At 40.6% G+C, this 24479-nt stretch overlaps 1 protein-coding gene across 1 annotated transcript in view; it reads right to left on the bottom strand.

Annotated features, from left to right (window-relative positions):
• The window catches only part of FHIT (fragile histidine triad diadenosine triphosphatase), a 980189-nt gene that overhangs the window by 168403 nt on the left and 787307 nt on the right, over window positions 1-24479 (bottom strand). The window contains exon 5 of the mRNA XM_072720552.1: window positions 5439-5507. Within this exon, the coding sequence (XP_072576653.1) occupies window positions 5439-5507 (69 nt within the window). The remainder of the gene's footprint in view (window positions 1-5438; window positions 5508-24479) is intronic.

Below are 24479 nucleotides of genomic sequence, written 5' to 3'. Positions count from 1 at the left end.
CAAGCAATTGTTTCCCATGACATGCTTGAACCCACAGTTGCTCTGTCTATGAAATTCATGGTTGAATTGTCCAATTGCTGATTGCTATTCCCATTTGCTTTAATAATAGTCACTTCCTTCATCAGTAATGGGTTTTATATACAGTGCACAATCACAACCATTCAATGTCACCCATAAACATTTGATGAATTGTCTAACACAGTTATGAGAATTGCTTATTTGGGACACAGCTAGGGTAAGCCTTACTGAGTTAATGAGATGATGTACCATGGCATTAGGCAATGGGTGTATCCCTCCCCCACATTAACTGTACGTTCTCTTTTAACCAAGGACCCATTATGTCATTATCATAATCTTCATCAACTTGTCAAGATAATGGAGGGCCCACTGAGTTCAGAGAAGGCCTCACATAATTCATGGAAGTTTAAAGAACACAGATATAGAAAGGGTTTGGGAGCAATGGATAAATAAGATCTGTATGGAAAACAATATAAAAAGAGCTTTATAAGAGATTTTGCCTTGGAAAGATGGAGTGTGAAATCAGTTTTGAGGGAGAGATGGAAGACTCATTCTCTGGAATGGGGAACATAAATTAGGGAACAAAATGCACAAAGACAAATCCAGGACAGAAAGCTGGAAGAAGAACAGGTGAAGATAACCCCAGAGATGATAATCCAGTTCGAAATGAAAGGAAAAGAACTCTTGAGGCTGCTTTTGGCTAATCCCACATCTGTATTTGTTACAGACACTGGAGTCTTGGTTTTGGGGGAGGCAAGTGACTTATCAACGTTGACATGTGCCTACCAGACTTGTTGAGCAATCAGACAAGGTTTATAATTACTTTGCCATCTTTCTGATATGTGACAATTTAGAGCTGTGTACACACTGATTTCTGTCCAGTACATTCTGTTCCATAAACCCTCCATTAAATTAACCTCAGATAGCTGACATCACCATGTCAGAATCTTACTCAATGTACCTACAAGTTAATAAACACTCCCCCTGAAAACCAAGATGTTCTCTCCCTTTAAATTGTTAGGACTAGTAGGGAATGTCACATTCTTCTAGTTCAATGCTCCTTTCACTCATGTACTAATTCATTCAACAAATATTTCCTGAAGATCTCCTCTAAGCCAGATTAGGTTCTTGTTCCCAAGCCTCTACAGTATATTAGGGAACAGAAATACTGACTACTAAAATAAAAAATTACTTCAAGTATGGTAAATATTAAGAAGGCAATAAAAATGGTAATATGAAGGAATTATTGTGGAGGAGCTAAGGGATTTGCTATGTTAGACAGGTTTTGGGGGATCCATAAAAGAACTCTTTGAGGAGGTGACATTTGAGCTGAGATTTGGAGGAAGACACGAAGCCAGCTGAGGTTAGGGACAAAGGAAACAATAGTGCCAAGGCCTGAGCTGGGAACAAGAAAAATACATTTGACAAAAACAAGCAGTGGGAGAAGATAAAACCAACAGAGCCTGGAGAAGTAGGCAGGATACACTGAAGTTAAAGAACTCACCCAGGGCCATAGCATTATACGTGAGTAACCAAGGAGGTAAAGTGGAGGTTACAGAGAAGTGACATGCACAGTAGACTAGACAAACAATCCCGTGGAATAGTGACATTTGAGAGGTAGAAGGAAGAGAAGTAGCACATGAAATAGGCAGGGATCCCAAACTCAAATGCCTTCAGTGGCCAGGCAGGTATCATAAACACGTGAGGCAAATGTTGGTAAGAGACAGGGAGTTGGGGGAGATGTAGTGACGTGAAAAATAAGTGACATGCACAAGAGCATTCAGGCTCATTAAAATACTTGGCAGGCAAAATAAAATACGTATGAGGAGGCAAACAGAGCCCATGGACCATCAGTATGCAACAAAGAACGGGAGGAAAAGTAGGAAACAGGCTGAGAATGAGAAAAATCAATAGAGCATGGTCTCACATAACTCAGAGGAGAGCTATACTTATATTTCTATGAACTACATAAAAAAGTTTGTTTTTATCAGGCAGTAACCCAAACGCTGTAATACTGATAACAACAAAAACTCATACTATTTGTTACAGAACTTGCCTAACCTAAAAATAAAGGTGATGATCCAATAGGCCAGATTTGTAAAGACTGGAATCACAGAAGCAAGTGGTCCCTCCAAGGACTGGATGTAGAAATCATCCCGAAGGATCATGGTCATCTACTCTGTGCTGGCATAGATCCAGGAAAGGGAAGCTCCCTCGCCTCTCCACCAACACACATATACAAGGCACTGTAAGTGTTCAATAAGTTCTGTCAAATTGATCTGTTGTTATGTGGAGCTGAAATCTGGTTCCTTTTAGCCTAAAAGTCCCAGATTCCTCCCTCTCCCCCACCCCACCTGCCAGAGACAAAGAGATCATTTAATACTTTCCCCACCCACCAGTCCTTGGTATGTTTAGAAACAGTGACTGTCACTGTCTTCCCTCTGAGTCTTCCCTTCTCCAGATAAAATATCTCCACCTTCAACTACACCCCAGATAACTGCATCCAGATGCTGTCATCTCAATCATCTGTCTATGAACCTTCTCCAGTTCGTCAATCTCTTTCCTGAAACAGGGTCCAGGGAGAACACCACATTCCTAGCCAATTTATAATCCAGGGCTTCTTTACGCATCATTTTCTATTTCCGCAGTAGCAGGAACACAATTACATTTTATGGAGCCCTGTCTCCTGCTGTCCCTGTTTCCCTCCACACCCTCCAAGGCAGTCTGTTGTGTTTCATGGACAGATACATAATCTGGAGTGAGAGCTCCCATCAGCATAAAGAATGTTGTCCCTCATCACTCTATCGTTTTTGATTAAGATCACTCAGTTTAATGTACATTATGTCTTGTACCAATAATGCCTGTGCAATGCCTCATGCTTCTTGTGCCACTTTCTAGACATTATCTTATTATGTGCTGAAACTGGAAAAGTATATTTTTTATACAGAGGAACATGAATATGAGGATGAATAGTTAAAGGCAGAGGGAAAATTGGAAATCTGACCCTTGAAAAGAGTGTTGAATGGAAGCATCCGATGATCTGGCTTTGAATCCAAGATCTCCCTTTACCACTAACTGCTAGTCTTTTAAAAACAAAATTAATGATCGTAATAGGAAGAGAACCACTACCAATTAATAAATACCTAGTAGGTGCCAATCCTTGTAACAAGCTTTTTACGTACAATATGTCATATGTTTCATACAACAAGCTTTTGAAAGATGATATTCAAAGATAAAACACAGAGTTGCAGTGACTTGCCCCATGTCACAAAATTAGCAGCTGGCATTTGGATTTAAATCTAATTCTGCTTGTCTCCGAAACTCAATCCCTTTATAGTTTCATATCACAATTTCCCTTAGTGGGTACTATCTATACCATCATCTATGACTTAGCAGGTAATTGGAAAAAAAAGAACTCTAATAATAATTCTATCTCCAAATAGGTAGAAGCAGGAACATGTGTTGCCTCATCTATGGGGTTAGAAACGCTGTGAGAGCAATCACACCAGGGCAAAAGAGTAAGGGACAAGAGAAAGGCCACACGCCAACCTTAGCGTAGGACATCATGTCTCGAACTGGGCTGAAATGTAGCCCCACAGCTCCTGTCATGAGTGCATGTGGAATATAAATAAGATTTCAAGGTGACAGTTCAACCTAAGAAAACATTGTTTTCAAGCACTTTTAATAACACTTTAGCAGTATTCACTTGTATATAAATCATGTGCTAATTTATTCATTAAAATAGCCTGTACTTGGCAACATTTTATTAACCTTAGTTTATGCTAATAAGATCAGTACTCATATTTTTTTAAATGCATCTCTTTATAATTACTCCATAATTCTAATTTTCTTCCAACTTGAACTAAGCCCTTACTAACTCCAAGTCACATTTTACATCTAATGAAAATAAGTTCAAATTACAATATTATAGGATATAACTTTGAGAAAGCACAAATTTGAGGGAGACACTATTCCCAAATCTAGCCATGATCAGAATCTCCTGTACACTTTCTTACACTAATTACTAATTCCAGTGTGCCTCTGCAATCTACTGGATCAGAATCTCTAGGGATGGGATCTCTGGGGAATAGAGGTTTGCAGCAATTGGTCAAAATATCAGTACTTAGGAACCAGTAACTAGAACATTTCCACCCTGCTCAGGCCTATTGCAGCTCTTGGAAAACACAGGAGGCACAATACAGTGGGGGATGTCTCAAAAGCATGATCAGCAGTTACCTCATGGGATCCAGTGAGTCCCAGAAAAATTAATCGTAAGTCTCATTATTAACTGAGGACTTCTCAGACTTTATTTTCAGGCTCTGGGTAGCCATTTTAATACCCACTTACTGCAAAGAAACACTATAAATACAAAATAAGACACACAAATATAATAAAAAAAACCCTACAAATATAAAACCAGGTGGAGAAAATCATAGGGGTAGAGCCACATGATGAACAACCAAAACTTTTTTTTAAAAGTTCTTTAAACATTGTTCTCAAGTGGTTAGAAAAGGAGTATCAAATAGATGACAAAACTGGTACCTCTTTGGTATCTGACACCTGTCGTGGACACTGCTAATCAATCACAGCATTTGTCTTTGTTTCAATCAGAAATAGCTTCAAAACACCTTCCAACCAAGTACTCAGGGCACCACTGCCATCTGATCATTCAGGGAAACATATGTGCCCTTCCCTGGCTCGAATAAGTAGTTAAACTGAAATTACCATCTAATATTTTATACCAGCACACCAATTATAGGCTATACACCCCACAGAGTGGAGACAGACCCCTAAAGTTTATTCCTATGGTAGATGAGACCATAGGAACAGCCCACCTTGCTACCTCATCTCTCTAAGTGGTTTCACATTTATATTTTTGAATGGAAATATCCAGAAATCAGCTGTTAAGATGTTTATGATACACGGGTGGCACTCATATCATTCAAACCAACTGGTTTCTGCTGACAATAATTCAAAGTTTCATTCTGAATAAATGCTATTAGGAGAGACAAGCTGAGTTCCAAATGGTCTTTAAAATCATATGTAGCATTTGACTAAAAAGAAAATACATGAGTTGGCTTCATTTCCATTGGACAGTAGCACTACAGATTTTCTCCTATGGAGACTCTGGGCCACGTCTCCACACAATATTTAGTGTTCTGGGGAAATAAGAGGGCAGAAATCACCAGGACACTTGGTTTCTGCCATGTTTCATTTGAAAAAGAAAATGATTATAATTCATTTGTCTTTGGTTCCTATTAATGGCCATTCTTGGCTCCGTGGCTTCTACTGTAACTCCTCAAGTCACATTGGGTGGAATTCAACCCATATATTCAGGGTGATACCTGGTTCATCAGCTTGATTTCATCATACCGACAGCCCCTGTGATCAAACAATAAGATCAGAGAGAGCAGACCCACCTCATCATAGATGCTGTCATTCCTGTGAAAGTCTCCAGCCTTCCTTGGAAGAACGTGGACGTGAACATGCTAAAAATGTACAAGAAAGAAAAAAATGAAATGTGATTATCTCCCCCACATATTTCTAGACTTGACAGTGATGTTCCCATGAAACCCAATTACTCCACACTGGTTCCTACTGGATTATTTTTCAGAGGAAGATGATGTTCACCTTCAGTATCTGAAATCTGTGGAGAATAGAAGCACAAAACAAAAGAGAGCAACTTGGTGGCATATAGGAGAATCTGAGTGAAATGCCAGAGTGTTTTAGGGGGTCTGTGGAATTATTCATAGCTGTCAGTCTTGGCTGTATTTAGCTAGTGCTTTGAAGTGACAGCATGGTTTAAAAAGGTGACCACAGTGACTCTGAAAGTGACAAGAAATAAGAATTGGCCAACAGAGAATTGCATAAGAGCAAATAAGTGAGAGTAGCAAAGAGTGTGGGCCAACTTACAGAATCAAGGTTTTCAAGTAAAAATCATATAAAAGAAATATAAATAGTCCTCCTTTTTAAAACGTGCTCTATGCGCGTTCTAACAAAGCTCTTTGCTTAGCATTTATCTCATTTCACTGCTCCGAATAATCACATGAACCAACTTCTACTCTGTTAGTCAAATTACAGATGAGGAAAATCTACTCCTAGAGTGGTCAAGGTCCCATGGGAGGTGGCAAAGTGGGTGCGGGAACCTGGGAACCCAGGTCTTGGGGCTCTTGGCCTCCCCCTCTCTGTGAGCACCGCTGCTCATTCTGTGAGGTCGATCTATTAAACAGCCCGTGTCTCCAGTCCATGAGAGCACCGGGTAACACACATAGCAGTGCTATTATGCAGAGATCATGAATCAAGGCACATCGCATATCTAATTCAATATATTCTTCAAGGCTAAACTGCCATTTGAAAGTTTTACTTTCCAAATAGCCTCTATTGTACCTCAGCTAAAGTTAAACCTCACTCCTGCCCTTGAGCTATGTTCCCGCGTTTATTGCAAACCGTGGGGAGGAATGTGAAAATGAAAAGCCTAAATGTAGAGAGGCAGACAAAGAATCAAACTTCGTCCCTGATCACGCCCACCCCTTCTTGATTACGGAGATCAGGCTCCGAGCTTTTCCAAAGGGCCTCTGGAGAATGTGAGATTAAGTGTCCCCGTGGCTTTGCTGCACAAGGAGGGGAAAAATGATATGCTATTAAGGCAGAGGCAGGGAACAGGCGGTCCAAGGTGAACGAACACAGAAGAGCTGCACATCAGTCCCTGAGTGCACAGTCCCCAAAGAAAGACATGTTTTTGCCAGAATATTCTCCAGGCAGTGATGATGGCAGTCCTGGATTGCTCAGCAACTGGGACGGCTGTGTACTTAAATTACCAAGACTGTGTGAGCAGAGGGAGGCAAGGGGAACAAATAAGCAAGGAAATAGAAATTGCACACAGCCCCTGGAACAATGTCTTAGGAGAAAGTACTAGAGGATGCGTTTGAGCTGGAATGTGCCGAAGGACATGGGCTGGTTGACTTCAAGGTGAGACCAGAAAAAGGCAACAGTACAAGGCAATAGCCCACCTCAGAAGGAGGCTTCACTCAACCCTTGCTTCCGAGACCTCAGCTCTCCTTTCCTCCTTTCTTTCTTTCCCCCCTTTATATTCTTTTCTCTTTCCTTCCTTTCTTCTATCAACTCACCCATCATCTCCCTTGTACATGTAATAATCAGATATTCCAAACCAGTGTTCTCTAGCCAAATGGCCTAATGGGAACCCTGGACTGACCATTTACTGGCCATGGCCCTTGCCTCAGAAGGGGCTGTATCTCTGTATCCTCAGCTGCAGCAGGGACTGTAATAGCCTCTACCTCACATGGCCATTAAGAGGATTCAAGTCTGTGAAGTCTGCACTCAGCAGGCTGCTTAGCACATAATCAGTACTCAATACATGTAGCTACAGCATTATTACTCTTATTTTTTTTACTTGTTTTTATTATCATTTTTTTAAAACCTTCAGACCAAGTAGAGATCGCATTCAGGGACTAGATCCCAGGCAAGCAAGGAAGATACTTAAGAAGCTCTTTGGGTGGGGCATGGTTCTAGTTTGTCTGCTGCTACAGCTTGTTGCTCTTGCTTTGATTAATGGTTCTCAAAGTTGAGCATGCACCTGGGCTTGATGACACACAGATCACTGGGCCCCCAGAATGTGCATTTCTAACAAACTCACAGGTGGTGCCAATATCACTGGCTTAGACTCTCCATCTGGTTCTTGATCTCTTTCCTGCCAAATGTGAACAGAGTCACCAAGGTCACTCACTGTTTTGTCTGCCCTCTTGTGTTATGGAAGACCTATTACTAAATGCTCCTTGGCCTCCTACTGTCTGGTCACTCTCTGTGCCTTGTCCTTGAGGGTGTGGCTGTTGTTGTGCACTAACGATACAGGGTTGGATATGAACTTAATACAGCAAGGGAAACTTTTGGGTCCAGGACCATCCTGTGCCTCCTTTTCTTTACCTTGCTTTCCTGGGTATAGTGTTCAGGGCTATCTCTATAAGTTCTGTTATCACCCAGTCTTGGAAATGTCATTCCTGATCATTGGTAACCATTTGAGATTTACTGTGACACTGATGACAACAAACAGCTCACTATGTAGGTGATTCTCCCCAAGGGCACAGACCTCAATCCAGCCTGAGATCTTGATATAAATTCTTAAGTGACAGACTGATCACAAGATCCTGACAACCCATTCAACTGCTCAGAAAAGGGAAATCATGATACCAGCTCACAACTTCACTGCTGTGAAGGAATACCATTACCATGGCTTTCCCATAGAACAGTATTCCGATAAAACAAAAACAAAAAAATAAAAACAACCAAAGCCCTATGAACAGCACACATGGAGACATTTTGATAAAACCTGTCCTTAGTGAATTCACACTGAGTCTTGGTAATCACAACTTACTTTTCTAAGTGGTAGCAAAACCTCTACTTACTAAAGCACTCCAAAATTTTGCCAGGGTTCTTTTTTTTTTTTTTTTTTTTGCTGGGGTTTAAATTTTGCTAGGGTTTCAAGCAGTTTAGCTGCTGGAGTTAGGATACTTCAGAAAAGCTATGACATATTCCACATCAAAGAAGTTTTTACAACCAAGTAAAATTCACAATGCTCATTTGCATATTAAGATACCAGACAACCACATTAAATACACTTAATTAAATATATTCAATTAGCAACCAAGAAACTTATTTAATAATAGAGATCTCAGGTCCTTATTTATATAACACCTATTTATACTTTTCTAGTACAGTTTCTCATGCAAAAATATTTATAACCTGGTGCTACTCTAAGAACCAGGGATATAGTAATAAACAAGACAAAGCCCCTGCCCCCACAGAGCTACATTCCAATGGGTGATGTAGAATAAGTAAGTAAATATACAATTTAATTTCAGGTGAAGATAAGTGTTATGGAAAAAATGTAGCTGGCAGAGCTAAAAATGCAGAACTGGGACACTTAAACATTTGAAGTTTGGGAAGGAAAAATAAAAAAAGAACTCAACTGAAGGATATGATGAAAAAAGAGACAGGTCAGGAGAGGGTCAGTGTTAAAGCTGAGAAAGGAAGGAATTTCAAGAGGGAAGGAATAACCATTAGTGTCAATGTTGTTAAAAGCTTGAGTTGGAAACCAAGGAGATAAACACTTAACTGAAAACAGATTCAACATCGTTAGACAGGCATGAAATGCAAAGCAAAGCCACACTGAAATATCACCTCTCATTCAACAGAATGGCAACTAAAGAAAAAATGAAAGGCAAGATAATTACAAGTGTTGGCAAGAATATAGAGAATTAAAGCCTTCATACACTGTTGGTGAGAATATAAAATAGTATCACAGCTTTGGAAAATAGTTTCACACTTCCTCGAAAAGTTAAACAGTTTCCATATAACCCAGAATTCCACTCCTAAGCATGTACCCAAGAGATAGGAAAAACATATGTCCACATGAAAACTTGCACATAAATATTTATGGGACTATTATTCATAAGAGCCAAATAGGGAAACGGCCCGAATGCCCACCAAGTAGTGAATGCACCAACAAGATGTGGTATAGCCAGACAATGGAACATGATTTGGCCATAAAGATGAATGAAGAACTGCTAAGTCCAAGAATTACACTAAATGAATTATGCCACATAAAAGAAGCCAGACATAAAAGGCCAGATATTGTCTGATTCCATTTACATGAAATGTCCAGAATAGGCATATCCATAGAGACAGAGAATAAGTTAGCAGTTCCCATAGGAAAATGGGGAGTCAGTTAATAGGCATGAAGTTTCTTTTGGGGGTGATGAATATATTCTAGAATTAGATAGTCGTGATAGTTGCACAACTTTGTGATTATTCTCGAAAAACCTGGAACTGTACACTTTAAAAAAGTGAATTTGATGTCATGTGAATTATATGTCAATAAAGCTGTTATTTAAAAAAAAAATACTGGGGGATCCCTGGGTGGCGCAGTGGTTTGGCGCCTGCCTTTGGCCCAGGGTGCGATCCTGGAGACCCAGGATCGAATCCCACATCGGGCTCCCGGTGCATGGAGCCTGCTTCTCCCTCTGCCTGTGTCTCTGCCTGTCTCTCTCTCTCTCTGTGACTATAATACATAAATAATAAATAAAAATAAATAAAAATACTGATGTGGATTTAAGAGAGAGGAGATAAGGGAGATAAATAACCACAGACAACTTTCTAAGGAAAAGGAGTCTTGCAAAGAAACCAATGCTGATACTGGCAGAGGAGGAAGGAAATCATTTTTTGGGAAATGCTGATTGATGTTTCCTGAGCCTATGAGTTTCTACAATTATCATTATTATCTTTAGTACTAGAGATTGCTGTTAGCATTTATTGAGAGCTCACTACAATGCCAGTCCCTGAGACTACTGACATCATTTCAATGAAGCTTTCTAATACTCCCAAGAGGTGACTAATAAATGCATTATCATTTCTAGGTGATAAAATAGACCCAAAGAGACTAAACAACTTGCCCAAGCTTCTGCAGAGAGTGACCAAGAGCTGAAATCTGAACCCGAGTCTGTTGTGACACCTTCTCTTAAGAGGCCACCCTGCTTCTTCCAAATATCCATTCCAAATACAAGGACTCCTCTTTGCTATGGCTCCTTGACACCTCTCTCAAGCTCTGTGATTTCTCAGTAATGTCTTTGATCACATCTGCAGGTCCTTTTGAGATCATGGGATGGAACTGGCCTATGCCTCAATACCTCAGTTCACTTAAAATAGTGTTATCTTCTGCATTCCATTTCTATCTTACTCCTTCCTAGTTGAAAGCCATGCCAGTATAATATAGATAAACAAAGCTGTTCAATGTCAAGTCTTTGTTTCCCTCATTTATTAAATTTAAGTGATCTGCATCAAGCAGGAGACCCACCTTTTTCTGGCCCACGTGTTTGAGCAAATTTTAGCTTTAAAAGCCCTATTATCTCTTAGTTTTTCTGCAAATGTGGGATCTGAGTTTTTATACTCTGACAACATTTTTGTAATCTCTTCCTCTTTTGTGCTACCATGCTTCTCCTTCCCTTTTGAACACATCTACTTTACATCACACTCACTTGAGGATGGTCAGTGTGGTTACACTGGAGTCTTTTGCCCTTGCCAGAATGTAGTGTGATTGGTTACAAGGGATACAATCATGGCAAGGAGAAAGGGCAGGGAAGGCTGGAGGTAGAGAGCTACCCTGTTCCATCACTAGTGTCCTGAAACCACCAGCTGCTGCCACATGAACCTCCTCGCTTAGATCAATGAGTGACCTTAGAAGGCAAATCTGATTCTAAAGAATAACAAAAACTACTGCAGATAATGATGCCTCCAATATGCCCACATCCTAATCCCTGAATTTGTGGGTATATTAGGTAACATAGCAAAGGAGAAATAGGTTGTAGAAAGTTTAAGATAGCTAACCCATTGCCCTTAAAATGGGAAGAATGTGGATGATCTAGGATTATCCACCCAGGCCCAGGGTAATCACAAGAGTCCTTAAAAGTGGAAGAGGGTGAACATTATCTAAATTTAAAATACTGTGCTTCATAGGATACCATCAAGAATCTAAAAAAATTCATAGAACGGGAGAATATTTTTGTAGATCATATATCTGATAGGGCACTGTATGCAGGACATATGAAGCACTATTACAGCTTAATGAAAGGCAAAATTCTAACTAAAAAATAGGTAAAGTAGGACTAGGCATTTCTCCAAAAAACATGCATAAATGGCAACCAGCACATGAATAGAGTCAGCAGGCCACTCTCTCACAAGAACCTTACAAAAGCCAGCCTCCTGCCCTTCTTTCCGTTTTCCCAGTAGAAGTGGATGAGAATGCTTAGAACCAGCAGAAATAAGATTGCTCTGCCCGAAGCATGCTCCAGTTAGGGGGCCATATAATTTATTGTCTAAAGTGGCACATTTGAGAGTAAAAAGAGACACTGTTCACAACTACACTGCCCCATTTATGGTAGGCCTAACCCTGGATTATTCCAAATAAACACGGACACACATTCACCCAAATACTAGGTGTTTAGTTGGAAAGGACAATGGTGTAACAAAGGTGGGATGTGACATCCCCTCAACCTGCCTTAGAATCTCAGCTCTGCCACTGTCAGAGTTTGGTGATTTGGACAATCTACTTGCTCTCAGTAAGCCCAATTTCCTCATCTAGAAGAATGGAGATAGTAGTAGTTCCCATTTCTTCGTGTTTTGGATGTGCTCATACATCTATGGCACTGTGCACAATTAGTAATATATACTGTTCTCACAGACACGGTGGCCCATGGTATAACTGACAAAGACTTAAAAATGGATGGATGAATGGTGTGATCATATGACAGATGTCTAAGTAAAGCTTTTTACTTATGAGAAAAAAAATTAAATGGTGTGTGTTAGTGCTCTCTTTACAGAAAAGAAGTGGACTAAATTTGGGGAATTCTACAAACAAGTGATGACATAGCCCACATCCCTTGAGATGCTGGGTCTCCTTCATTCATACAGTTCAACTGACAGCCTTGGAATAATTAGGGTGATGTGTTTCTTTCTCCTCTCTGTTGCCCAGATTATATAGGTAAGCTACTTACATAAGAAGGGGGGAAGAGCCCAGAACTTCTTTTTGAGATTAAAAAAAACAGGGCTCTATTTGGTGAAAACAAGATGTTTTGCCTTTTGGAAGTAAGGGAGGAGTACAAAGCGGACATTAAAAACCTATAGTAATTTGAGAATTAGAATCTATGAAGGAAGCCAAAGGAGTGAAAAACTAAAGGCAAGATAATGGGAAGGGAGACTGTGTTAATTCCTCATGCCCAGATGTTTCTCTCCACATGGCAGCCTCTCTACCGCCATGCTTCCCTTTAATTCACTTAGTAAAGGAAAATGGAAGAAGCCACTTGAAATGTAATTGTCTCTTGCTGTTCCTGTTTGGGCCTATTATACAAACAGTGGGGAGATTCCTCATTCTGTTCTGTTTATTGCAGTAGGATTTTAAAAAGGAGAAGGAGGGGAGGTTCTTCTAGCACCTGCTTTCTTAATTGATAGTAATTTCCTTGCCCCCAAAAGCGAGTGGTTTTTAAACAAAGTGGGTACATTCTCCTCAGCAGCATCAGCATCTTATAAACACATCATTAAGACAGGAGAGGTGATGGAACTAAGCAACAGCTCCTATTTCCTGCTCAGGGTGAACAGCCCCCATATGTCAGTCACCTTATAGTTTTCTTCTCATTTGCAAATAGTGCTTTTACTTTACCAAGACAAATGATAGAAAAGGCAGGTTGTCTTCCTGTGGGCTGTGTTTTGAGTTTGTGAGCAATGGGTAAGGAAGTTGTACTACTTTTTATCTGTTCATTTTGTTCTGAATTTCGGTAGAAGAGCTTAAAACAAAGAAACAAAAATAATCTCATGTGATCCAGTACTTTGCTACGAAGATGAGCTACTCATGCTTGCAGTATGGAAGATGGGGGAAATTGATTGGCAAAACAGATGCATTGACACTAGCTCGTGTTTGCTCAGTTCTCTGAGCTTCTGTTCTTGTGAAGGAGAAATTGAAGAAGAGCCTGCCAATTATTTCTATGTTCTCAGCTTAAAGCCAAAAGGGAAAGACACATACCCAAGCTCTCAGAGGGCAGTGACACTTTATGCAGCATCAGATTCCATCATCTTGCTTTTATTTGACTTGAAAAGACCTTAATTTTTAGAAGATTTGAAATTTAAAGCTGTCTGGTCGCTAAAAGCTCCTTTAAACTCTCATTGTGGTTTGGAGCCATACATCATCAAAGCCGTGATGCTTAGATGATGTACTGCACCCATACATCATGAGAGCACTGTCCCTCTCATGATATATTATTATAACTTACAATTGGAGCACCACCATTGATGTATGGCTTAAAAACACAATTGTTAAGCCAAAAAACTCTACAGGGTCTCCACAAATTCTGGGAGGTTTTTTGTTTTGTTTTGTTTTGTTTTTAACTGAATTGGCTTTTTATCGTTTATTTTTTCTTAAAGTTTCTCACCTTACCTGGGACAATCTGGGCACACACACACACACACACACACACACAAAACATTGTGCTTTTTCTGTTTCATGAAAGGCATACCAGTTGCTTGAGCATTGCTGATATCCTAAAGGAAGAAATTCATTGACAGGAAGGTCAGAAACCATCACTGTGCCTGTGTCTTTTGACAGACCACTGATTTTATTCTTGGCTGTATCAAGGTGTCCTCAAGGCCCTGCGAGCAGGAGTACTTCCAGTGACATTTATTTTAGAACTACAAAACAATACTTCCCAAAGGAGGAAGGGAGAACCCAGTCATAAGGAAAACACAGGCTTTGGGGTTGTTGATGGTTCAAAATAGAGTATATTTAGCAAAGCTCACTAGAACCGAGCCTCCTTCTGGTTTAGAGTAGAAGCAAATTGTCAAGAATATTTTCAGAATTCCTGTTTTGTAATATAGTAATGATAACATTTACTGAATATTTAGAATATGCTAGCATTAGCCTAGGTATTTGATCTACATACTTCATATCATCCACACAATAATCTTATGTGTTAGAATACTGATTTTTATCTCTACTTGAAAGGTGAGGCAAGGTGAAAGAATTTATAAATGAAGAAATTGAGGCCTAAGAAGAAGAGCTGAGTAGATTTTCTCAGCTGCCAAGCCCAGGTATGACACTCATGATTGGCGCTATGGTATGAACACACACTAGCAGAAGTTATAAGCCAACCTCCCTATATGCTACTCACCCTTAGGATATTAAGCACTTCTGCAACCGAGTCCCATATAACAACAGATTTCTTATAAATCTTAGATCAATCCTGTACAAATGTTCTAAACTATCTTTTGGTTCATGATTGATTTTCAATGATAGGACAGCTTCAACTTTTTAAAATTGTTCAGCAAGAAGAAAGTAGAATGTATAGTCACCGCCTTTCAAAAAGTTGACAAATTCAAGCAAGATTTATAAAACTGAGATAAACCTATGCAAATATGGTCATTTTTATGGCAGGAGGGTATGCTCATGCAACAAGACAGGTGGAACTCCAGGGAGACTTACTCAAGGACAAAAAAGCTTTCCTACTAAGCCTCACATGCAAGAGATCTGTTTGCTGCTGGGTAGGAAGAGCACCTTAGTGACAACTCCAGTAAGATGACTTTAAAAAGATACAAAGAGTGTTTCAGGATTTGTCATCCTTATATTTTATCAGCAATTGTTGTAGCTGCTGTGTTTACAGTATATATCCTTGATAAGAAAAATTACACAGTGTACCTTCCTCCATGTGGAGTTCCTTTTTTGTTCCTTCCCTCCTATTTCCCCCCCTGCCCCAATTTTTAAGAGCCAGTTCAAATGCCCTCCAGACTCCCCAGGGCTCCTCTGATTCTTTGTATGTGTCTCAAAGATTGCTTTTTAGTATAAAGTACCAATAATCACATGTGCCTCTCTTCCATTAGTCTGGAACTCTGGATTATTCCTCCTCATTATTTCCTTCCCCCAATCCTACATTCCATATTATGTAAATGCTCAGTGGATGGACAGGTGGATGGGTGGATGAATGGATAGATGGATGGGTAGTAGGTGATTACTAAGTGTTCTTAATTTGTTAAGTTGCTTTCGAAAAAAACAAATCTCATATATACAGATTTTTGGCCACTCTTATCTTTTCCCTCTGCTTACGAGTCCCTGAACACATAAGGATGTGGTCTGTGCATAGCCATTATGATTACATCGCACATTACTTTTCTTTCTCATTGAAAAGAATTTTTTTTTATAGCAAAAGCGTAAGTTTGAAGGTCTTGTCTTTCCAGCTTCATATAAGTCCTTTGTAAAAACTCCTCAAATATGCTTGAGTGTCTGGAGCAAATAGCTCATCCTGAAAACAATCAGCATTGCACGGACTGCCAAGGGGATGTATTCTTTGCTCAGCATTAACTTTAATAAGAGTCACTGTGGTTCTCTCTCAAGAGAAAAGAAGAAACCCACCCTTTCTTTGGATAGCGTGTGACCTTGACAAATTAATTCCAGGATGTTCTCTTTGCTAGAAAGACTATCTAGAATATGTATTTTTTAAAATTTATACACCATATCAGAACATTAATCCACAGAGTTATTCCCTCTGGGTATTTTTCTGTTGGGTACACAATAAAGGATTTGGATGCAAATGAAACAATTATGGCATTTTTCCTTGTCTTACTCATTCTGTGACAAATGCACATTGCTTTACTGTTTGCCATACACATAATTACAGTTCTTTAATTTATGTTTCAATAAAATGTATAATAATAAACGTTTACTGCTCCATGAATAAACATTCAAATGAAGCCTCTAATGGAGGTTACATGTTTTGAAGCAGCTCTGTGGCTTTCTAGAAATCTTGCCCTCTACTTAATGAGCATCATTTCCATAATCTGTGCATTATTGCTTAAGCCTCCCTTTAGGAATATTTTACAAAGTAAGAAAAAAAAAGTGAAATATTATCAGTCCAAAGGGAAAAAAATGTTAAGGGGATTAGCAACTTGTCCTGTTAAAGGGACAGGACAAGCTTTCATGTCCCTCTAGAGACAGTGACACAGTAATTATGGAAATGGTGCTTCCTAATTATCTTACTAGCCGAGTGCATCACCACCATAGTTTTCACCTTTAATATCTGGTTTAAATAAAAGTGATGAGAAGCCCAGAAAGGTCAGCCATGAAGGGCAAGCTTATGTTACTTCCCCTTCTAGTGCTAACAGAGAGAACCAAAAGGCAGGCCTATAAATTCACCGGAGGTCCAGATACCACAAGATAGACGCTCTTGGGTGTGAAAACAGACACACGATTTGAGTATCAAATAATCACCCAGAAGTAACTGAATCCAGACAAGATCCTAAGCTGGGTTTCAGACTGATGGTGTCACACATTATTTTCAATGTGAGTTATTTTTCAGGAAAATTACTTAATATAATTTTATATCATTATCATTTCAAAAGGTTAATCTATTTCAAATAATTTTTGCAAATTGTGTTCCAAAAAGCAGGTGCTTTTAAAAATAACTAGAGCATAATGATATATTTCTTTTCTCTTTGTCCAATAGTGACAACTGGGTTGTTTAACCAGAGAGGGAAAAAAAAAAAAAAGGTGCCAGATAAAATCAAGGAACAAAGATCCTTTGCAGTGTGGTAAGATCCAGATACTCAGCCTCTGCAGAGTAGTGATGAAATGCGTCCCTTCATGACCTGTCAGCCTGCTTTATTGGTGGGTTGGCACACTATTTAAACATTGTCAGGAGGGAATCATGTTACATAGTCAAAAGTTGTGTTTCTTTAGTCTGAATAAATATTTGTGGGCCTGCATGCAACATTTGAGACTGTGCTGTTCATTTACCATAGGAATAGCAGCAAAGCAGGGAGAGGTTCCTAAGTGAAGCTCCCCTTCTCCCACCATTTTGTGATTTGTTGTGAATAATTAGTTCTTGCTTTAAATGTGACTGCAAAATCTTTCAAAGGAATATTCTCTTTCCTTAAGACTAGTTGAATACAAGATTTTCACCATTTCAATATGGCTATTTTCACATACGACTCCAACAAAATAAAACATTCAGCATAAATAGAATTTAGTGTGATCCAAATTTTATCATATTTCTCCCTTGGATTTTTTTTTTCACATTCCACTTTTCTCTTGATACATATGCTTTCTTGTTTTCTAATGCTTCTGAATTTACAAATTAGGCAGAACCATCTTTTGGAGGGTTACATTTTCCTTCTAACTCGAGTGAGCAAGTATTGATTTTGGAGTCATGCTTTTAGAAATGACATCCTCTTTTAAGATGGGCCAAATCTCAACTTACAGGGCTACTAAGTGAAGCTGCTACTTCTTACAAACATTCTACCCAGATATGCTATAGAGAGCAAGAACTTCATAAATGAGATTCTTTTCAAAGTAATCATTATGAAATATACCAGAAAAATCCACCCCACCCAACTTCCTGCAACCCATGAGCACTGTGATAGCTTAAGACAGGATAAATGACTCCGATTAGGCCAATGATCTCCAGTTTTAGTGGGACCTCCTAAATCATATTTTGGTTTGGGTCTACAGTGATGACACTAGGAGCATCCAGAGGACTGCTTATCATTTTAGCCCAGCTCCCACACAAGGAGCCAGAGAGATTTGTGGGACCCTGTCTGGTGGCTTTGAGGCACCAACGATGAATGCTGCTAAGGCAATAAAAATAAAAAAAAGAAACAGGCAGTGGGGAAAGCCCTGGAACCATCTCTCGTTTTTCTCATAATATACTTTATTGTTCAATGAGATAGAGTGATTCCATAGGCAGTGCCCAGAAATGAGATAATGTGAGAAATCAATAATGTTTCCTTTTCTGAGTGATTTCGGCAACTAAGGCTCTAGGATTTATGTTGACTAAACCTTTTTTAGTTAGAATAGAACGTTTGCTAGCTTCCGTCTCCATGGCTCAGTGTGGATTGGCCATTGAAAAAGACACACTGCATCATGTCACTTAGTCGGAACCCTCCTGTAGGGAAGGAATGGCAGTAGCACCCTACTGCTTTAGCAACGACTCCAATTTGCCAAGAATCTGAGACCTGAGATTAACCATGGTGGAGCCCTTTTAGGAGCACTTAGCACAAATGCTCCCTCATGGCAGGGTCAGAATTGGTTATACAGGCAGTAAAGTGAGGTCAACAGTTTGGGATGCTTTTCTTCTGCCTTTTAATGTCTTGTTAGTGTTAGCTGAGGACACTGTTGGGCCCTGGCTGCTGCCAGTTTGGGCTTAATCCACTAATGTGATGAACCAATGATCCATCTTTTAAAGTGAGTTATGCAAGCAGGCCACACCAGGCCCATGGATGTGAAAGCTGGGAATTACATTTTGCTCCTGAGAAATGTCATGCCTCCATCAGCAAATAGTCTAGGCAGGAATTGTCCCAGATACTGGTGAATGATGAAGTCTAATGGCCAGTGCACATTGTGAAGTGTTCTCCGTGGACATGCAGCCACCATGTCTAGATTTCAGGGCAAGCATAGCTTTCACTTTGAGCCTAGTGATGGAAGGTTCAGGTCCCCAGCCCTGCGTCATGGGTTAACCATGTACACATTCTGCAGCTGGACCTCCTGGCCTCAGGCCCTGGTCCTGCCACTAACCAGCTATGGAGCCTAGACCAGTCACTCATCTCAGAGCTTTAGATTCCTCCTTTGCAACATGAACCCCTCCTCCTGGGGTTGCTGTGATGACTGGATGTACTAGTATTATGATTCAAAATGTGATACTATCAATTGGAGAGAGTCCATGGGGCTCAGGGCTATGCTCCACACACGATGCTGTAATGACTTCTACAAGGACTGCCAGAAACCCAGGGGAGGAAGGTGTGTCTCCATAGGATACTGTGAGGGTAAGTGCCCCGAGACTCCCCCCTAAAATCACCCCTAAATGCATGAGGTGTGGTGTGGTTGGTTAAGGGGAGAAGGGCTGGAAACTAGGTGCATGTGGTGGGATGGGGGTGGTGGAGGGAAGCATAAGACAGCATGTTACTTTTAATGAGTGACTTTCAAATGCCTAGAATTTTCCCTCAACTTCCTGGCTCCAGAACAGTCAGTAAAATTCCCTTAGGTTTGGGATCTGGATTCTTCTTATGAACTCTGTCTTGTACCCCGAAGTGGCCTCAGCAGTAAGATGTAGATCCTGGCAAACCATTCACACCACTACCGTTGGGGAGGCTGTAGGGTCCTGACGAAGAGACTCCAGCTGCTCTGTTTCAAGCCTTACTCCAGGCTCTACTCCCCTCTACTTCTCTGACACCTCATTCTGGTTGCAGCTACCCACATGTGCATCTGTATTTAGCCTCTCAGCCCGAATCTTTACATGTGGCCCTTCCTCTAGGCAGCCGCTCTAGCTCTGAGGCAAACATCAGCCTTGTCCCCATCTTTTCAGAGATCTTCAGAATCCATATCCCGTGCCTCTCCCATAAACCATCCTCCCAACATTCCTGTGCTTGGACTTGATGCCCTAAACCCATATTGAGCCCAGGTTGCATCTTCACCTCTTCACAGGCCTGGGGATGACATTTCTCAGACTGTCACTAAATATTCAACCAAGAATGGGGATGGTCAAAGGAAACTGCATTTACAAGACAGAAGAGGCTTTTTCTTGAACAAAACAGAAAAGCAGTTCTTTCTCCAAGAGTTTTCCCATGCCATTTCCTCTAGAGTAGCACTTTCCAGAACCCCAGCTGCCTCGTTCCCCCTCTCTCTTCCCCAGCAACTCACTCCTCTGCTAGGACTCTCCTTAGGGGGCTCTGCCTCAGAGACTGGATACTTAAGTTGGTTCCAACCAGAATTCTGAGCCCATGATTTGGAGCAAGGACCTGCCCTCCTATTATGCTAGTAACAAGAAAATAAGGCATCACAATAAATCTGCAGGTGCATCCCTGGGAGCACATGGCTTTGCTCAGATTTTACTCCTTGCATCAGAAACCTTTGCCCAAGGCAGGCAGCAAAGCAGAAAATGGCAATTGGTAGGACACTGAGGCTTAAGGAAGGAGAAGACCGGCGAGTACCAAGCATTTTCAGGTTGACAGAAGTCAGGGGTTTTTTTTAGGACTGGATCATAGGGAGATTAGGCAGCTGGATAGGAAGCAGACAAAGAAATATTCTCAACCTCAAATAAATCAGCATGGAAATTGGAGGATTTATATCTCAGGGATGAAAAAGGAAGAAGAACACTAACACCTGTTCTATTTGAAATGTACCCCGCCCCTTCTCCTAGCCTTTCTCTGCATGGAATACGAGAAGAGGGACTCTTGGGGACCTTCTCCACTGAATGTAAGTGGAAATCAGAGCAACTCCATTTTCCTCAGCTAATTACAGAAGCCACTTCCCTGCCCCCTGGGTAAAGGCAGCAGTGCTGCCCTACCACACCTGTCATACCTAACAGTGGCTTTTTAGAGACTTTGCAATTCTTCCTCAAGCACAGATACCAGCCCAGGAAGGGAAGAAGGCTCTACCACAGGAATTCCTATATACCTAAACATCCTTCCTTGGCTACACAGTTGTCCTGGATCAACAGAACTTACCCATCCCTGAAAGCCACAGGTAGCCTAGGGAAAAGGACAGTGGGGACAGATGTGGTTCTGGCAATGGACTGCCTGTGTTGGAATCCTCATCCCCACTTATGCTTTGTCTGGCGTGGGACAAGCTCTGACTTCTCCAGGCCCTGTTTCCTCATCTATAAGATGGGTATAACATCTTATAAATCCCACAGCATTTTCCCCCTGGGATTAGGAATACATGATATAAAATAAGTGCTTTGCAAAGCCTTAGTGCACTATAGGTACTCTTTAAATGTTAGCTATGAATGTCATTTTTATTCTATTGGTCACTTAAAAATATTTTTCACTTTGAGATAATTATAGATTCAAAGGAAATGGTAAAAATGGTGAAGAAAGATCCTGTGTAGCAAATCCTTCACCTAGTTTCTCCAAATACTGAACAACATGGCATAGGTGGCGCCATGCTGCTGTAGCACCACATCAAGCCCAGGAAATTGACACAGGTACAATGTGTGGGCAGCTCCAAGTCATCTTAGCATGTGTGTTCAGAAGCATAAACACCACTGTCCTCAAGATACAGGACAAATTCATGAAGGCAAAGCCCTCCTTTGTGTCCTCTCCCAGTTCTGCTCTCCTCTAATGCCTTTCACCCCGGCAGTCACTAATCTGTTCTCTTTCTCTAAATGCTATTATTTTGAGAATGTTCTATAAATGGAATCACATGATATTTGACCTTTTGAGGTTGGCTTTTTTTTTTCCCCACTCAGCCCTGAGCTCCATCGATGCTGTGGTATGTTACTCATACCTTCTTACTGCTGAGTGGTTTTCCATGATAGGGATGTACCAGTTTGTTGAACCACTTACTCACCAAAGGACTTGTCCTGTTACGCTTGTTCACTTCTTACTGTAATCCTCTAACCTGAATATTATAAGTTTCCATATGTTATAGATGAGGATACCAAGGATCAGGGAGGTTAAGGGATTTGTCCAGAGAAGAACGACCTCATGATGCTATCCAGTTTTGGCTACTACAAATAAGCTACTCTGAACATTTATATATGAGTTTTTGTGGGCACATAAGTTTTCATCTCTCTGGGAAAAATGCCCTGAAGTGTAATTGCTGGCTAAGTACATGTTTGGTTTTTAGATTCCCACCAGAGACATTAAGTTTCTCTATAACTTCACCAACATCCTGTGTTGTCACTTTATTTCGTCCGTTCTTATCTGTGTGTATGATATGTCAGGGTGGCCTTAATTCGCATTTCCCTAGGGGCTGTGAAGCTGGCATCCATCTTTTTAGTTCAGATGAAAGAATGAATACCAGGAGTGATATTGCCCCCAGGGATGGCTGGACTGGCTAGAGAACATGTAGATCCAGGCCCAAGACATAGGAACACCTGCATGTCAATCAAAGTAACATGAAAAAAAAAATGTAACCCCACTAGCTTACACATGTACAAATAGTTTGAACATGTACAGAGGCCAGAGCAGCACTATCCTGAACTCATAGGCACCAGATACACCTGATGAAATCTCTAACATAAAGAACAAAGATACTTTGCAGATTCCAAGTCTTTTGTGATGGAGCAGGCCTCCAGTTGACCAGACAGAGCAGCATCAGAAGCAACTAAGTAATATCTGTTAACACGACTTCATGGGTCTCCAATCACTAGCATCAACTTTCTCAAAAGACGTTGGTCCCAAATTTTGCCCTTAAGAACCCTCACTTGTAAGCCATTAGGGAGTTTGAGACCTCAAGTATTAGCTCCCCATTCTCCTGGTGGCACCACATGAATAAATAAGCTATCTTTCTTCACTGCAACAGCTCCACATCAGTCTTTTATTGGCTTGCTGTGCATCAGGTGGATGAGCTCCTTTGGTTTTGGTATAGCTGGTGATGTCAAACATCATTTTGTGTGCTTTGTTGCCATGCTATGTCCTTGTCGGTGAAATGTCTCTTTGTGTGTTTTGTCCATTTTCTAATTGGATTTTTCATTTTTTCTATTATAGGGTTTTGAGAGTTCTCTACCCTTCTAGATAGGAGTCATATTATCAGTAATGTTTTAAATTTCAGGACCCCTTTCCCTGGTCCCTTTAAGCTGGAGATCATCTCTTCTTTCCCTAACTTCTTTACAGAGGTTTCACTTATGATCTTTGTTCCATCTACTTTGGCTCTTCCACAGATAGAACTTCTAGCCCTCTTACTCATCTATACACAGAATCTATGTCTTCCTCAGTGCTTACTAAAAGGGGGGCTCCTAGCTGGCAATTTCATGAATGTCCACCAAGTGACTAAATGAAAGATCTCTGGATTTTCATTCAGTTACTCTAAGCCCGAACCAGAAGCAGAAACCATGGTTACCATGGATATAGAGGCTTGGGATAGATGTAAATCATTTAATACCATGGAAAGGATAACTAATTACAAGAAGAAATACACACACTCAGATGTGTTAGTGATTAATTTCTTCTCAGCTCCCACACTTCTAGCTAACACTGCAACACAGTGCCGTTTATTGAAGAGTATCTATTTATGCCAACCTGTGGCTCACATTTGGCTAATTAAGCACACATGCATTTCAGAACGTGTGATCTGTGGGCTGTATTTACATATGAACATCATATTCAAAACACAGGCAATTGTTTAGCACCTCTAACCTATTTCCAGCCTTACATTTAATTAGTGAGAGTTGCTGAGGGGAATGGGACTTGGAATAAAACAAACAACTACCCTCTTTACAAATCACAACAATGCATAATTAAATAATGAGATACCTGAGCTTTGTAGAGTCGTTTTGCCAAAGGAATTCAAGCTCCAAAGAAGACCAAGCCACAGGGGCACTCAGGGGAGGAGTGCAGGTATGGAGACACAGGGGTGGACTCTAGCATTTCCTCCTGGCCCCTCTGTGTCTCAGGTAACTCCCCAGCTATAAAATAAAGACAAGAGCACAGGGATCTTCCCCCCACCTCTCTCTTTCTCCCTCTGCCATGGATGTTCTATGGATCACAAGTAAATAATAGAGACAAAACAAGAAACCAAATATGAAATATAAGAATTAATGCTACAGTTAGTTAAGAGGATTTTATTATTTTGGTCTTACGTGGCAGAAGAAAAACAACTGCCATTCAAGGAGCCTTTCTGTGATCCACCCCTACCTCCATCTCCTGTTCATACATCTCAGCCACCTTGACTTTTCTCCCTTCCCCATGATACCAGGCACACTCTGGTCTTGGGGATTCCATAATTGCAAATGGTCCCTCCGCAGAGAAGCTTTCCCGAGGCATCCTCCAATGAAAACTGCTACCCACTTCCATTTTATATCATCTCTTTAAATTTCTTCCCATTTCATACTACCATCTGAAAGGATTGTGTTTATTCATTTCTTTGCTTTCTTTCTCCCTTCCCTACTACTCTCCAGAATGAGAAATACCCAACTATG

Source organism: Vulpes vulpes, chromosome 9 (genome assembly GCF_048418805.1).
Source record: "Vulpes vulpes isolate BD-2025 chromosome 9, VulVul3, whole genome shotgun sequence".
Classification (NCBI taxonomy): Eukaryota; Metazoa; Chordata; class Mammalia; order Carnivora; family Canidae; genus Vulpes; species Vulpes vulpes.
This window is presented reverse-complemented; position numbering and strand designations above follow the sequence as displayed.